Source organism: Pollachius pollachius (assembly GCF_949987615.1).
Source record: "Pollachius pollachius genome assembly, chromosome: 17".
Classification (NCBI taxonomy): Eukaryota; Metazoa; Chordata; class Actinopteri; order Gadiformes; family Gadidae; genus Pollachius; species Pollachius pollachius.
The window spans coordinates 7,228,785-7,243,710 of record NC_136950.1 but is presented as its reverse complement, the minus strand read 5'-3'; the positions used below and the strand labels follow the sequence as shown (position 1 = coordinate 7,243,710).

The window sequence follows — 14,926 nt, the reverse complement described above, 5'->3', positions numbered from 1 at the left end:
CTTAGGCTGGGGGTAAACGTTTGTAGTATGGTTGGGTAAACATTAGGGTTAAGTTGAAAGCTACACGATTAAGATTCTAGTCAAGTTAAGATCGAGGACTAGGCTTAGTGCTAGTTGTTACACAACTCATATTATTCAAATATTAGTGTACCGACAAACTCCACAAATAGTTCGGAAACTAGATATTTTGGTTAACTAGAACCCCTCTGCTGGATTAGAACATGGCTCTTACAGCTACCATGCATGACATCTTGAGTACGGGAACAGCAAACAGCGAAGACTGCACCTAGTGCAGCCTCACACACGTTACCAGAGATTGACAACATCTTAATGTAGAGTACAAAGAAAGACATGTACACGCATTTCATACACACACACAAACCCCCACCCCCCCCCCCCCCCCCCCCACACACACACACACACACACACAGACACTCTACGTTGGATCCATGTACAAAAGGTGACTCTTTTTACAGAGCGTGTACTGTGACGGATTGCCATTACAGTGCACTGTCCCCATGTAAGAAATATGTTCGCCCACCCGGACAAAACAAGTCTTTAGTGATATGGGAACAAGAAGCAAAGGATGATTTTACAGGCATGAGGAAGTGGAAGTGATTAGAATGGGTTAGAATACACATGTGAACGCATTCGTCAAAGCATGGAGTACTAAGTCTGAGCTGAGCAAGCATTAGGACTTCTCTGGCTGCCGGGCTCTGCATGCTGTGTATATACCCTCTACTAGCCCGGACTACTGTACAAACAGACCGAATACAAGACCTTTCTAGTTAGGTAGGCACATACAGAAGTACATCTCTGCAGACTTGGAAGCATTAGTTGAGAAATTAGGTTGAACTCAAAAGACAAAACCATTTCCCACGTCGATTTCCACAACGTATAATGTCATGCTAAGGATGCAACAGAGAGCAATCAGGATGATCTAACTGCTAGGTGATGCTATCCCCCGCCTACACTCAATACCGTTTAGCAGGTGTTGCTAAAGTGCTATAGGCCGCTTCCTCTACAAAACAGTGCGCACTGCTGGATACACCATCGACTCCCCGACCAGGGTCCCTCTGGGTGGACACAACGCCCTTTCCTCTTTACCTCTTTTCTTTGGCGCTTTGGAGTTTCCCTCCCCCCACCCCAACCCGCATATTAGCAGTATTTTGCTGTCGCTTCTGGTTATACATGGAAAACAATTCCACTTTCACTTTCCTTTCTCGTGTTCTCGTGTCATGTCCCAAACCAAGCTTGGATGGTCTTGGAAATGTAAAAAAAGAAAGAAACAGTTGACAGTATAGAAATGTTTTTGGGCATTGACTGTCAGATAAAAATTTGATGGATGGAAAGTTGCATAAGTATAGACTACGAACCACCTCCATCGATACTATAAACTGGAATGCTTATTGTTATATTTTTCTTTTATATTGACCCTTTTTTCTCTCAAAATAGACAACAACTTCAATCCAAAACCACAGAAAGGAAGGCAACTTGTGGAGTTTCATAATCTTTTTCTTCCAAGTCATCCTACTAATTGTAAAAATTAATATTTTGGGATTCAGAAGTAAAAAAAATAAAGTAAAAAGACACACAAGAACTACATGTTCAATCGTCCATTTCGGTTTGAAGGTCACGCTGTGCTGTCCTCAAAGTCCCAAGGACAAACATCTGCCTTCTTTGGGCTGCCTGACACCTTCCCTCTGGGCTTCGGGCTGGTCTTCCTCGCCGTTGGATCGCTCAAGTCTTTCTGACCGGCCGCCTCATCAAAATCCCATGGGCAGACTTCAGCCGGTTTCACCGTTGCCGCGCCAATGTTGACGCTTCTCAGTTTCTCCACTGCTTGTGATTGCTGCACCTCAGCCTCCCATGGACAAACCTCAACCACCTTCGGCTTGCTCGCGTGTTTCTCCAAAGAGGATTTGCCTTTTTCCTTGGCTTTCGTTCGGATTCTCTCGTCGTCTGGGTATTTCGACCTCTCCCTCGCCCTGTCTGTCTCTGCCGTTCTTGAAGACGCCGCTGGGACCTTCTTACTTAAAGGGGATTCTGTCACCATGGGAGCCGTTGGCGACCTCGCCGGCCTCTCGGTATTCATCGACTCGGAGGGAGCGGCGTCAGATTCCCAGGGACACACGTCTGCTCTTGCCGTCGAATCCCAGGGACAAACATCAGCTCTTGCTACCGAGGTCTGCAGAGAGCTGGCAGTTTTGGTGGGGTCCAAATGGCCACTTTTACCCTTGCCCCCATCGGCTTGCATTGTGGACTTCCTCTGTTTTGATGTGTCCTGCGAGTGCGCCGAATCGTCTGGGACTTGAGCTTCCTCAGCGTCCCAGGGGCAAACATCCACCCGAGAGGTTTGAGGTTGAGGGCTCCGGGCAGGCTGTCCAGGCTTTCTAGTCTGACCAGAGGGTTTTGATTCTTCCGAATGGCCAACCTCACCTGCACCCCCTTCTTCCCATGGACATACATCGGCTCGTTCCACAATATTTCTGGGGATTTCTTTAGAGTTCCTTGGGTTGGACGGGGACAGGTCCGGAGCCTTCTGCTGCTTCTGCTGCTGCTGCTGGGGCTTCACCGCTTTGGTTCCTGCGCCGTGGTGCGTTGTGGTCTCCTTCGGCGCAATGGACACGTGCTTCTGCACCTTGTTCTCAGACGGGGTCGGGAGGTCCTCCACCTCCCAGGGACACACCTCGGACAGGTCATAGAGCTCCTTGCTCTTGGCCGGGTCGGAGCAGATGGACGGCTGGCTGCCGCTCACCTGCTGCTTCATGATGCCGCCTTTGGCCGCCGTCTGCTTGTACTCCACCGATTGGCTGTTGATCATCTTGGGCTGGCACTCGTCCTCCGGGTCGACGGTCGACGTCTTTGTGTCTTTGCTCTTCGGCTGGCTCCTCTTGCTGCTGTCCTCCACACTCTTCCCCGCCAAGCCCATCGTCTTCTCCTTGGCACTCGCGATGACACTTAGAGACTTCTGCAGCATGGACGTCCTCGGGTGGAGTGGTTTCTTGTCCGCCGTGAGGTTATGGGCGCTGGCCGACTTGCACACCAAAGGAACCGACTCGGTGGATTCACTGGCGGCGTCCACTTTCTCGTCGGAATTCTTCCGGACCAGCTTCTTGCCCATGAGGGTGTCCAGGAGCGAGCCTTCGGCCTCGGAGACCTCCATCTTATCCATGGCGGAGCCGTTGGAGTCCTCGCCGGGGTCCCGAACGTGGTCATAGCTGCTGTGGGACTTCTTCAGGGAGAAGACCTTGTTCTTCAGGGGCTCCTCCTTGACTTGGGTGGTCTTGCCCGGCTGGAGAGCCGGGTCGAAGGGGTTCTTCCTCAGCTGGCAGATGCTGTTGCGATTGCTGCCATGCTCCCCCAAATCCTTGTCGTCGCGGCTGCACTGCCGGTGCACCGACTCAGGGATCTCTGTGATGCGCCGCATCAGGGAGCGGCCCAGACCCTTCTTGGAGCTCCGCTTCTTCTGCAGGTGAGGGTTGTTGGCCAGCATCTTCTTCCGCTTGTAGATCTCCAGCTGAGAGTACAGCTTCTTCAGCTCCTCCTTGATTTTTTTTTTGGGGGGGAGGGGGAGAAATAGCAGGGGATGGGATAGAGGATAGTAAGCAGAAACAGTGTGGTCATTGATCAATTTAGGATAGATGAATCTACTTTGAGGTGTTTGAAATGTATGTTTATAAAAAATACACATTGATACAAAAAAAGCCCAAATTGATTGCACAGAGACATGCAGCATGTGTATGACTGCAAGAGTGACTCGATGATGGGGCATGGGCGGTATATTGAAAGCCAAAGGACGGACAAGACGGTTCTGGAACAGCGTCAAAATAAGGAAACGTGAGTGTGGGTTAACGTTCACATTAGGTCTGAAACAGCCTCATAGCTCTGCTACTTCATTTATCTTCTTTTTAGCTTCCCTCGCCTGCTCGTAAGAGTGAGCAGATTATGGACTCATCTAATCAGTCCTTCTGGTAAACAAAGTGAAAGAAGCCTCGGGCATAGCCTCGGCAAAACTTTCTGAGGGTAGAGAGAGACTTGTTCAGCGCTGAACAGACAAACAGACACGTCTGCTCACGTTGGTACGCTTTTCCCAATGCCTGTCGCAAGACCTTACGCCCCCACCACCACCACCACCACCTCCACCACCACCACCACCACCACAGCCAATAATAGCACTGAGATGGACCGGTTCGTCCGGCGTCTGCAATCGAAAAGAGTGCATTGTGGGCCTGACAGCCGTGTAGTAAGGTTATCACCAAAGGGTTATACATCGGAAAGGGTAGTCGACAAGACATGGGTAAAGGATCAGGGGGTACGAGGGGAGGTCAGGAATGAGGGGGGTGAGGGGTTGGCGATGCTTACCCGTATGTCCTCGGGGTCCAGGCTGTGCTCGCTCCAGGCCGACGTGATGCTGCTGTTGAGGTAGGACCCGGAGCGACCCATGTCCATCTCGTCCTCGTAGGCCTCAGAGGCGATGTCGTCCCTCAGGTGGCTCACGGTGAACAGGAACTGAGAGGAGGGGACGTGATGGATGAGAGGCTGAAGGGTTTCTGGGTTCACACTGTAAAGCTTGCGGTCTGCCTGTAGGCAGCCTGGAGCAAGCTACCCCCTCACTCTCCCTGAATGGAATGGATCTAAAATAAATCTCTGTTAGTTGCTTTGGATAAAAGTGTCTACTAAATTACCAAACAGTCAATAGCAGGACAACTTTCTGAATGTGGGGCCTGTCTGGTTATTAAATTAAATAAATAGAATATCTAAAACATATATCATGTGCAGTATTTTCAGAGCAAAAAAGTTGAGTTGTCTGTGCGAAGGTGTGGCCACATTTGATGAAGTAAGGCTGGCCTTAGAAGAGCAGGTGAGTGAAGGGTGAGCTGGTACTCTGTGTGGGGGTGTTGGTGGAGGAGAAGTACCTTGGGGACCAGCAGCAGGCCTAGCGTGACTGTGACGGTGAGGTGGGTGTGGGTGAAGAACAGCAGCAGCATCCAGTCTGGGTGGAGCTCTGAGGCCAGTGTGAACCTGGAGGGGAGTGAGACATAGGGGGTGAGTAGAGAGAGAGAGAGTAGAGAGAGAGAGAGAGAGAGAGAGTGTAGAGAAAGAGAGAGAGAGAGAGAGTGTAGAGAGAGAGAGAGAGTAGAGAGAGAGAGAGTGTAGAGAGAGAGAGTGTAGAGAGAGAGAGAGAGAGAGAGAGAGAGAGAGAGAGAGTGTAGAGAAAGAGTGAGAGAGAGAGAGAGAGACACACACACACACACAGGGGCGAGTGGAGAGAAAGACATAAGGAGAGAATGGAGGGAGAGAGTGGAGAGACAGCGAGAGAGACACACACAGGGGCGAGTGGACAGAAAGGCATAAGGCAGGAGAGGGAGCGAGAGACGACGGGAGAGAAGGGAAAAGAGGGGGAGAGCAAGAGAGAGAAAGACAAGGAGATATATGAATTAAGAGATAGAGAGACGGAAAATACAATAAAACACAATTTTTGAAACACAAGAACCTAAATCCACCTGGAACAGGATGTGGGTCACATGGGTTCTGTGTCACAGCCTCCTGCAGCGCAACCTTTCACTACGCAATGATTCATTAAGAAACCAATTCACAGAGTACCTGCCACACTATGAACCTCATAACCCAATAGCATGAATCAACTCTGTTTAAGAACCATAATAACAGCTTTGGCTCTGTCTCCCTGTTGCAAACACAGAACCAAACATTTATGAATAAATTACTGATTACTGATTAATGAACTTTTTAAAATTAGTGGAAAATAAATGCAAGCACTTGTTGTGACTCCATAGCCCAGCCTTCTAGATCGGTTAGCATGAGAACACATATCAGCTTTCGTTTGCTTCGGTCTTGTCTGGAGCATTCCCAGAGACCGAGAGAGACAGAGCTAGGCGAAGCTGGGAGGAGGAGACACACTGCATTTATTTTGAGCTTAAGTGGATCTGTGTGCTCCTGTCTCAGCCAGCACATTGGATTCCGCCGCTGTTGATTGGCTTTACCTCCCTGCCAGACGGTTTAATGTTCCACGCCAGCAGATCTCTCTCCGACTGCCACGCTGCACCGCTATTGGTCCACAGCAACGCATGTTGTCAGCAATGTTTATTTTTCAATTAGCATTTCACCTTTGCTACTACCTATAGTGAAATTGTGTAGATAGTCTTTTTTTTTGGGGGGGGGGGGTGTTTTACTTGTTTAATTTAGGTACCAACATTTCCCGTATGGGATTAATAAAGTACATCTAGTCGTATTTTACAACAAAGTCATAGGACTTTTATTAGGGACCCTGTACTGTATGTATTGTGCTGCAATTGACCTTTATTAATCTATTGATTCATTTATCAATTGATCAATATGTCTTTAAATGTCATAATAAAGGTCAAATGCCCATCAAAAGTAACCATAGACCAAAGGGATGTTTAAAATTGACATGCAATGTAGGATTAATTTTATTTTAACTGAATTAATTAGATCTGAATTTAATTGATCAGAAAAAAAACAAATATTAGGATTAATCAAGCAGTAAGCTTGCTTGCTGACATTAGACATTATTTATTTGGTATATTACTTATTGATTACTGATTACTGATTAAGTCGAATTATCAAAATGTGTATCAATATAATTATATACAATCTATATTTGTCATCTTATCTCTACAATAGAGGACTGAAATAACCTGCGATGCTTCTCCCACCTGCTAGCCGTCTGGGTGTTGCTGGGAGCTTCCAGGGGGAGGAGCTTGGGGCCTACCTGACGATGTAGAAGATGGCCGACAGGACGAGCTCATTGTGGACGGCGCAGGCCATGTAGCGTGGCTCGTGGAACGCCGACGGGACGGTGCGCACGGCAAAACACAGGTACACCGACCACAGCAGGAACAGGAACTCAGCTGGGGACACACACATACAGGCGCTTATAGTTATGTGTGTTTTAACCACATGCATGTTTTCTTCGTACATTTTTATAAACACATTTATATTCATATTTCATTTTTGATCACATAAATTTCAGATATATATATTTATGTTAGGGCTGCTCGATTATGGAAAAAATCCTAATCACGATTATTTTGGTCAATATTGAAATCACAATTATTCAAACGATTATTTTTGAGTTTGAAAACATGATGTATTTTTTCAGCATGTCTCTCAACCACGGTCAACAATCGCGGGCAACATTCCCTTTCTCCTCCATGTTATGGTTCAGTCTACTTCAGATTGATGTGGACGTGGAAGAACCAGAGACGTCGGAGAACCCGACGCGGTCGTTTGAGATTCATAGTATCGTCTGGAGGCTCACACAGCTTTTGGCCGTGATAATATATATTATATGATATAGATAACTATGTATTATATGATATTATTTAGATATAGAGCTCCAGGACTCCCGTGTGTTCTATAATATTTACAGAATACGGCTAAAGGCTGTGTGCCCCTCGCCATTGCGATACATCCACTGTAAACAGAGCGCATGGGACCGTGGCTGCAAGCTTCTCAGGGCCACACCCCCACCCTCCTCCTTAACCCGCCTCTCTCCTCCTCATTTGCATTAAAGCTGCAGACACCGAAACGGCGCATTTGGGGAAAGCTCAATTTGCGACTGGCTTGTAGTGGCTGTAGTTCTGCACCACGGCTGAACGTCTTCAAATACTGTGTTTGGGGACTACTAATATCTATATTAAAGCATCCATAAAGTAGCATGCCATGGGACCTTTAAATCGAAATCGATATCGATATTCGATTAATCGCCCAGCCCTACCTTATGTTGCCTCACCTTGCCTTAACCTGCACATTGTGTTACAAAATAAGAGTCCAGTCATGATTGTAAAGCCTGCGCACAGAGCGCGGATTTCAGTTCATATTTGTAGCACGACCCGTAAAAATAATAGAATCGTAAGGATTTAATTGAGTGAAGCACACAGGGAGCGAAGGTACTTTGTGGTATTTTCTGCTTGCTTCGTATAGAACCGTCATGCGGCCTCGAAAATTCAAAATAAATGAAAGATAATATTTAAATTAGCAGACGCTTCTATCCAAACAGTTCATGCACACAATCACACACCAACGGCCGAGTCAACCATGCAAGGCGATACCCAACTCATCAGGGGCAGTGAGCGTCTTGCTCACTGACACCTGGACACTCCGCTAGGAGGAGCCGGGGATCGAACTAGCAACCTTCCGGTTCCCAGCCAACCCGCTGTACCTCCTGAGCCGCTGTCTCACATTAAAAGCAGGACACCCACCGACGGCCATCATGTAGTCCCAGCGGTCCATCAGACACATGCTGAACTGCAGCCGGTCGGGGGTGTAGCCCACGTGGATGAGGGCCCCCCGGGGGTCCGGGTGCTGGCACACGGCGGAGGTCCAGGCCACCAGGAACCAGCAGACCACCAGCATGATGACGCCCAGCAGACGCAGCACCCGCCAGCTGGTCATGTACGGGACGCGCTGCGCCGTGCGCGACAGGAACACCTTCAGGACCCTACGGGCGGAGGAGGAGGGGGAAACAGTGATTGAGTGAGTGACAGTTCTGACCTCTGTCCAGTTGGTTCCTGTGACTGCAGTAAAACAGCTTGAACAGCTTGACCATGAGTATACAATTGACTTAATTCAGTTAACCAACTGAATATGGTGGTGTAACATTTTGTTGCTTTTTTTTTAAGGGTGTTTTACACATCATAAACATACCAATAAACCTTGGATTCCTACCAGTTAAACTACTAATTAAGCTGACTAGCTCTGTTAATGACATGCACAGAAGTGGATTTCAGACCCTGGGTAACCTCCATGTAAATCTAACAGCAAATCGTTCAAAACTACACCCAGAAAGCCCCTTTCCTACGACGACACCGGCTGCTATTTCATCAGAGCAGAACAAGGCTTTGAGCGACGACCTCGGTTCAGCCAAACGGGGGGGTCAGCACCTCGTTAAGCCCGCCGCCTCCACACCTGCTGGTGTGAGCCACTCCTCTGTGTTCCTGCCCAACGAGCGGCCATTATCTAATGGGATCGTCAACCGTGCACGTGAACTGTGCACATGAACCTGGGCTGGGCTGGGTCGCCCCGCCCTCTCGTTAACCAGGGACGTCATCTGGTGGGACGGGACCACCTGGCAGATGGTCGGTCAGCAAACTGTCCGCCAGATAAGCTGGTTGTTTGACTCACAGCCAAAACGCCCTGGGTTTGGCTGTATACTGTATATATATATTGTAGTTAATAATACATCATCAATGTATCGTGTACACCTAGTGTGCAGTTGTCGCCATGTATGTTGTAAGGTTTGCACACGTATTGCTACTATTGTACACTGGATGATTTACTGGGACCTAGTAAAGGTTAATGGACTTCTGTCGAATCGAAACACATCCCTCCAACTTGAACCACGATCCACTGTCCTGTTCTACCAACCGGAATACCGCCCGTACCCCCACAAAACAAACAAGGCTGTCAATTCACATTAAAATCTCTCTCCTGGCCCCTGGGGCCTCTCTCTTTCTCTCTCTCTCTCTCTCTCTCTCTCTCTCTCTCTCTCTCTCTCTCTCTCTCTCAGTTAATGTTGTTTGGATTGACTGCCCATTGCATCTCATTGGTATGCTAGCATTGAGTATACGATTATGTTCGGGCAGCATACTTTCAAAGGTTTCAAAGGCTCTTCAACCGGCCTCCACAGTCCCACTGGGAGAATGTATAAGGTGCAATGTCATTTTGCCTGATCATTAATGTTAAAACGGATCATTAACCTGACCCGACAGTTTATGGAAACATGTTACGCTCACATAGTGTGAGCTGGTGTTCATTCATTGAGGAGAGCCCCAGAAGTGAGCTTTTGATAATCTTAGCAGTGGTGCTGCACCATGCTGTTGCTTCCATGAGGCTCCGTCCAGCTGTGTACCTGGATATTTACTGCCCTGCTCCCTGTGAGGGTATTACCGGTACAGCTTGAGGGTGTGTGTGTGTGTATTACCGGTACAGCTTGAGGGTGTGTGTGTGTGTATTACCGGTACAGCTTGAGTGTTTCTGTCATTATGTACTACCGGTACAGTTTGAGGGTGTGTGTGTGTGTGTGTGTGTGTGTGTGTGTGTGTGTGTGTGTGTGTGTGTTACCGGTACAGCTTCAGGGTGAGGGTGTGTGTGTGAGGGTGTATTACCGGTACAGCTTCAGGGTGAGGGTGTGTGTGTGTTGGTGTGTGTGTGAGGGTGTATTACCGTTACAGCTTCAGGGTGAGTGTGTGTGTGAGGGTGTATTACCGGTACAGCTTCAGGGTGAGGGTGCCGTAGACGGTAGAGAAGCCCAGCAGTCGAACCCATCTAAGGAGGATGCAGCGGAACACGCTGGGCTGGAAGTACAGGATGAGGACCTGGAGCACAGAGACACACACACGCTCACACCTCTGGAACACAGAGACACACACACGCACACCTCTGGATCACAGAAACACACACACGCTCCCATCTCTGGAACAGAGAGACACACACACGCTCACACCTCTGGAACACAGAGACACACACACGCTCACACCACTGGAAAACAGAGACACACACACGCTCACACCACTGGAACACAGAGACACACACACGCTCACACCACTGGAACACAGAGACACACACACGCTCACACCTCTGGAACACAGAGACACACACGCTCACACCTCTGGAACACAGAGACACACACACGCTCATACCTCTGGAACACAGAGACACACACGCTCACACCTCTGGAACACAGAGACACACACGCTCACACCTCTGGAACACAGAGACACACACACGCTCATACCTCTGGAACACAGAGACACACACACGCTCACACCTCTGGAACACAGAGACACACACACGCTCACACCTCTGGAACACAGAGACACATAGCGCTCATACCTCTGGAACACAGAGACACACACACGCTCACACCTCTGGAACACAGAGACACACACACGCTCACACCTCTGGAACACAGAGACACACACACGCTCACACCTCTGGAACACAGAGACACACGCACGCTCACACCTCTGGAACACAGAGACACACACGTTCACACCTCTGGAACACAGAAACACACACGCGCTCATACCTCTGGAACACAGAAACACACACGCGCCCATACCTCCATACTCTACACGGTGAACCGAGTCACAGGAAGTGGCTGCATCCGTCCTTATTGGATCGCTTTCAAAACAACACCGAACTGGTTCATTCTAGTTCATGTGTACGATGGACGTCATCTATTTGTATTCATCAATGGCACTTTTTAATGACCAATTAGTCAGCCAGCCTTTGGCTGAGCTAATTGGCCAATTAGATGAAAAGTGTTGACCTTGAAATCCCTTCAAGGTCATAGCGTGTGGATCTTTGTTTCCTTTCATTCCATTCTGCCATTTTAAAGCGATCCATAATTCTGTGTGATAAACACACAAAAAACACAGAACAAGATGCGACAAGACACACGCACAACACAACGCAGTGTTTTGGAAACGCATAAAGCGAGGTGGCGCTCAGCTTTGACACGTCCCCCCGCAATCACAGCGCATCTGGCGTCCGCACATTTGAGATATCCCTGTTACAGCCGGGCGCGCAAGAGAACACACACAGACACACACACACACACACGCTTCTGGTGTTTTTCATTAACTGGCACGCCTCCAGGGGAGATGAATGTCTCCGGCCCAGAATGCACCTGAAGATTCCTCCACATCATGCAGAGTAATTAACGCTGTGACTGCTCCCAGCGTCACGGCAACGCTGATACAGGCTGCGTGTCATCAGGTGGGGGAGGCGCATTGGACACGAACAACATTTTAATTCCCTGCTGGCGTTCAAACACGGCACCCTTTATGAGACGGAGGATGTGTTTCTGTGTTTCTCGTATTCTAACTGCCAGAGAAAACGTTTTTTTGTGCATTAAAAATAAACAAAACACCCAGAGAGAGTTGACCCAAAGGGGAGGGCAGACAGCCATGTGTTTTTTTGCCACTAAGAAACAAATCACTGAAATGGTGCCCAACTGAACACGCGCAGATACACAAACGCACAAAGACACACACACACAGACACACAAACACACACACAGACAGCCACACGCACACAAAGCAAACACTGACTGTCTTCCAAAAAACATAAAAGGCGGCAAAAACCCATCTGAGCAGCATAATTATCTTTTGGTTGCAGATGTGCAGCGATTTTCCCTGTGGGATTGTTAATGTTAATCCGATTAGCTGAAGCATTAATTCGTTCCCTTAGGCGGTACTACTGAAGCGGGTTGCGTGAATGTTTTTTGCACGCTGGGTTGCAGTCAGTTAGGGCACTCCAAGAGCCCGGTGGGACAAGCCAAGGCCCAGTGGGAGGGGCAGGGGCCTGTGGGAGGGGCCAGGACCCAAGGGAGGAGCTATGGCCTTGCTTCAACTTTGTAAACAATGGTTTACAGTAAAGTCACTTCTGTTGAGCATCTGGTCGGCAAGCGCACACTGTAATCCTCTGAATTAGCACTAAGTCGTTGATTTGAGTGGGAGAGGTGTGAGGTACAGTTAGTAATGTCTTTTAATTTGAATTTCTTTTAATTTATCTACACAAAGGCATGTTTACAAAATAATAACAATTCTATTATGCACTTCTGCAGAATAAACTTAGAACCGAGGAGAAACCCTTTTTTCTAGCCTTCCGAGTGAGCATAGTTTTACTATTTACATAACATTTTCCAAGGTGGTGTTCACCGACTTAACCTGTGCAGAGTGAAAGTAAAACGGCCTTCATAACAACAATAACCCTGTGTATATGTTATCTACTTGTCCTGTAATTCCCAGACCACACTGGGGGACCGAGGACTCGATAAAGAGCGAACCGGCGCCAAGCAACTTGCTGACGCACGTTCAGGTTCCTTCGGGACCGATCGCACACGGATGAACAGAAAAAAGAGAAGAGTAAACTCACAAGGGGACAGCAGGGTTCACGACACTTTTAGATAAATAGAGGAACGGCATCTGGATCTCTGTCACGCGCCGGGTGGGGCTGGCAGTTCGGTTGGGATGTTCTGGGCTGCGTTTTAATCTGTTAAAACTGTAGCGTGTTCCACTCCCAGCTGAAAGGTTCTGGGTTCAAACGCCCAGTGTCCATTGGCTACCTGGAGGCATCCTTGAGCAAGGTGCCCCCTAACCCTTACCTCAAAAACAGATGACTCACGCGTCACATCAAATGAATGCGTGGGGATATTCTGATGGTACTCGATATATTTTAGAGGTTTTGAAACGATGACGTCAGCGACATGAGACGCATCGGGACTGACGCGGGGAAAACTGCTGGTGCGTCATGAGGACTCACGCCACGCACACCCTGCGTCCCTTTTGATTACCTATCATGCTTCTCGCCATCACCTCCAGTTTCGTTCACCACCAGCTGGCTCCACGCACCACCCCCGTTCAGCGGGTCCCCGAGCCCAGTGAGAGAGCCTCCTCGTGGGCATGGGGATGACGCAGCACACCCCCAGCTGTGGTTGTTCTGGCTGTGGTTCCAGGGTGTACATATATAAGCGTCATTTTTTTAAAGCTTTACCTGAGTACAAATACATATTAACATATCCAGGTAATCCACGTAAAAATAAATAATAAAGGGTAAAAATTACAATTAATCTTTTTTGATATATTTCATGGTTACTGAATTTTTGTGTTCATATTTATTTGTGAGTAGAGGAATTCTCACAGTAAGCCAGTCAAAGTATGAACAATGTATATATACATAGGACATTTACAGAGCATTTCCCTCTGAATTAAGAATGTACTCTGAATTTAACGCTTGTTTACCTTACCCTTGTTTCTGCTTTGTTTTTTGCTAGCATATTTCCTCTGTCAATAGGGCAACCTTTGCCCTCCTAACTGTCCCTGGAAGGAAGGATCCATCTTCTGAGTTCCTTCTCAAAGTTTCTTCCATCTGGGATTTATAGGAGATTTCCCTTGTCCTTAAGAGGATCAAGGGAGTGGGGTGTTATAAATGCAAGCCTGTGAAGCCCTTGGAGACTTTTTGTGACTAAGGGCTAAGGACTAAGTGTCTCACTTAGGTGGACACTGAGAAACACAACTCCACACAGTTAAGGGTGTGCAGAAACACGGACACACACGCAAGTTTGGACGTACACACACACCACAGACACAGACACACGTAGACACAAACATACCCAGCGCCGCTAGCAATGAATCTGAGAGAGGCCCAAACCAATAGTGACAGAGCAAGGGGGATTGTGGGTAGGATTTCACCGCAGCCAAGTCCTGTCTTAAATAGCTCCGGTGATGATACCGAAGACCTACACAGAATGAGAAGGAGGTCCTTCCCGAAACAGCGTGTCAGGCGGCCTGTCAACAGCTCTCTCTGGCGGCATGTCCACACACACACACACAAACGATGCGTCTGCGCACACAACTGCGAGACGCACACACAGTTCACATTGTGTTAGGGGAGCTTCTGATAATTAGCTACCGTTGGCGAGGCGAACACGCCACGTGCACAACCAAATTACACGCCAGCAAACATGGCCGGTGGAGAGGGTTTTAATTAGAGCACGACCGGCACAGAACCGGCAACCCACTTGTAATTGACTTTGTAAGGTGGAGGTAATAAACATGTAAATCTGTGTGGTTAAGTGCGTGTGTGTGTGTGTATGTCTGTGAATGTGTGTGTGTGTGTGTGATGGGGTGGCACGATCAATCAATAAAGAAGATGAATGCCTCTTGGATAGATTGGCCAGTTGGAAGCCCTCTTCCTGTCAAGGTCAGAGATGCTCGGAAATCGATTAGTCAGGCCTGAAGACTCGTAGCTTCCACCCAAACGAAGACCTCACTATACCTGATGTACTTTAATTAAACTCATCAACTACCCACTAATAGATTTCATCAGATTTCATCTTACATTCAATTATTCATGATGATGATGCGATGAAGCA

General features: G+C 48.1%; 1 protein-coding gene across 1 annotated transcript in view; it reads right to left on the bottom strand.

The window, feature by feature from the left end:
• Positions 1 to 1,633: 1,633 nt before the first annotated feature.
• The window catches only part of gpr158a (G protein-coupled receptor 158a), a gene marked incomplete at both ends in the record, with an annotated part of 47,524 nt that continues 34,231 nt past the window's right edge, over positions 1,634 to 14,926 (bottom strand). The window contains 6 exons of the mRNA XM_079754325.1: positions 1,634 to 3,547; positions 4,366 to 4,512; positions 4,920 to 5,025; positions 6,755 to 6,893; positions 8,247 to 8,485; positions 10,252 to 10,361. Coding sequence (XP_079610451.1) covers positions 1,634 to 3,547; positions 4,366 to 4,512; positions 4,920 to 5,025; positions 6,755 to 6,893; positions 8,247 to 8,485; positions 10,252 to 10,361 — 2,655 coding nt within the window. The remainder of the gene's footprint in view (positions 3,548 to 4,365; positions 4,513 to 4,919; positions 5,026 to 6,754; positions 6,894 to 8,246; positions 8,486 to 10,251; positions 10,362 to 14,926) is intronic.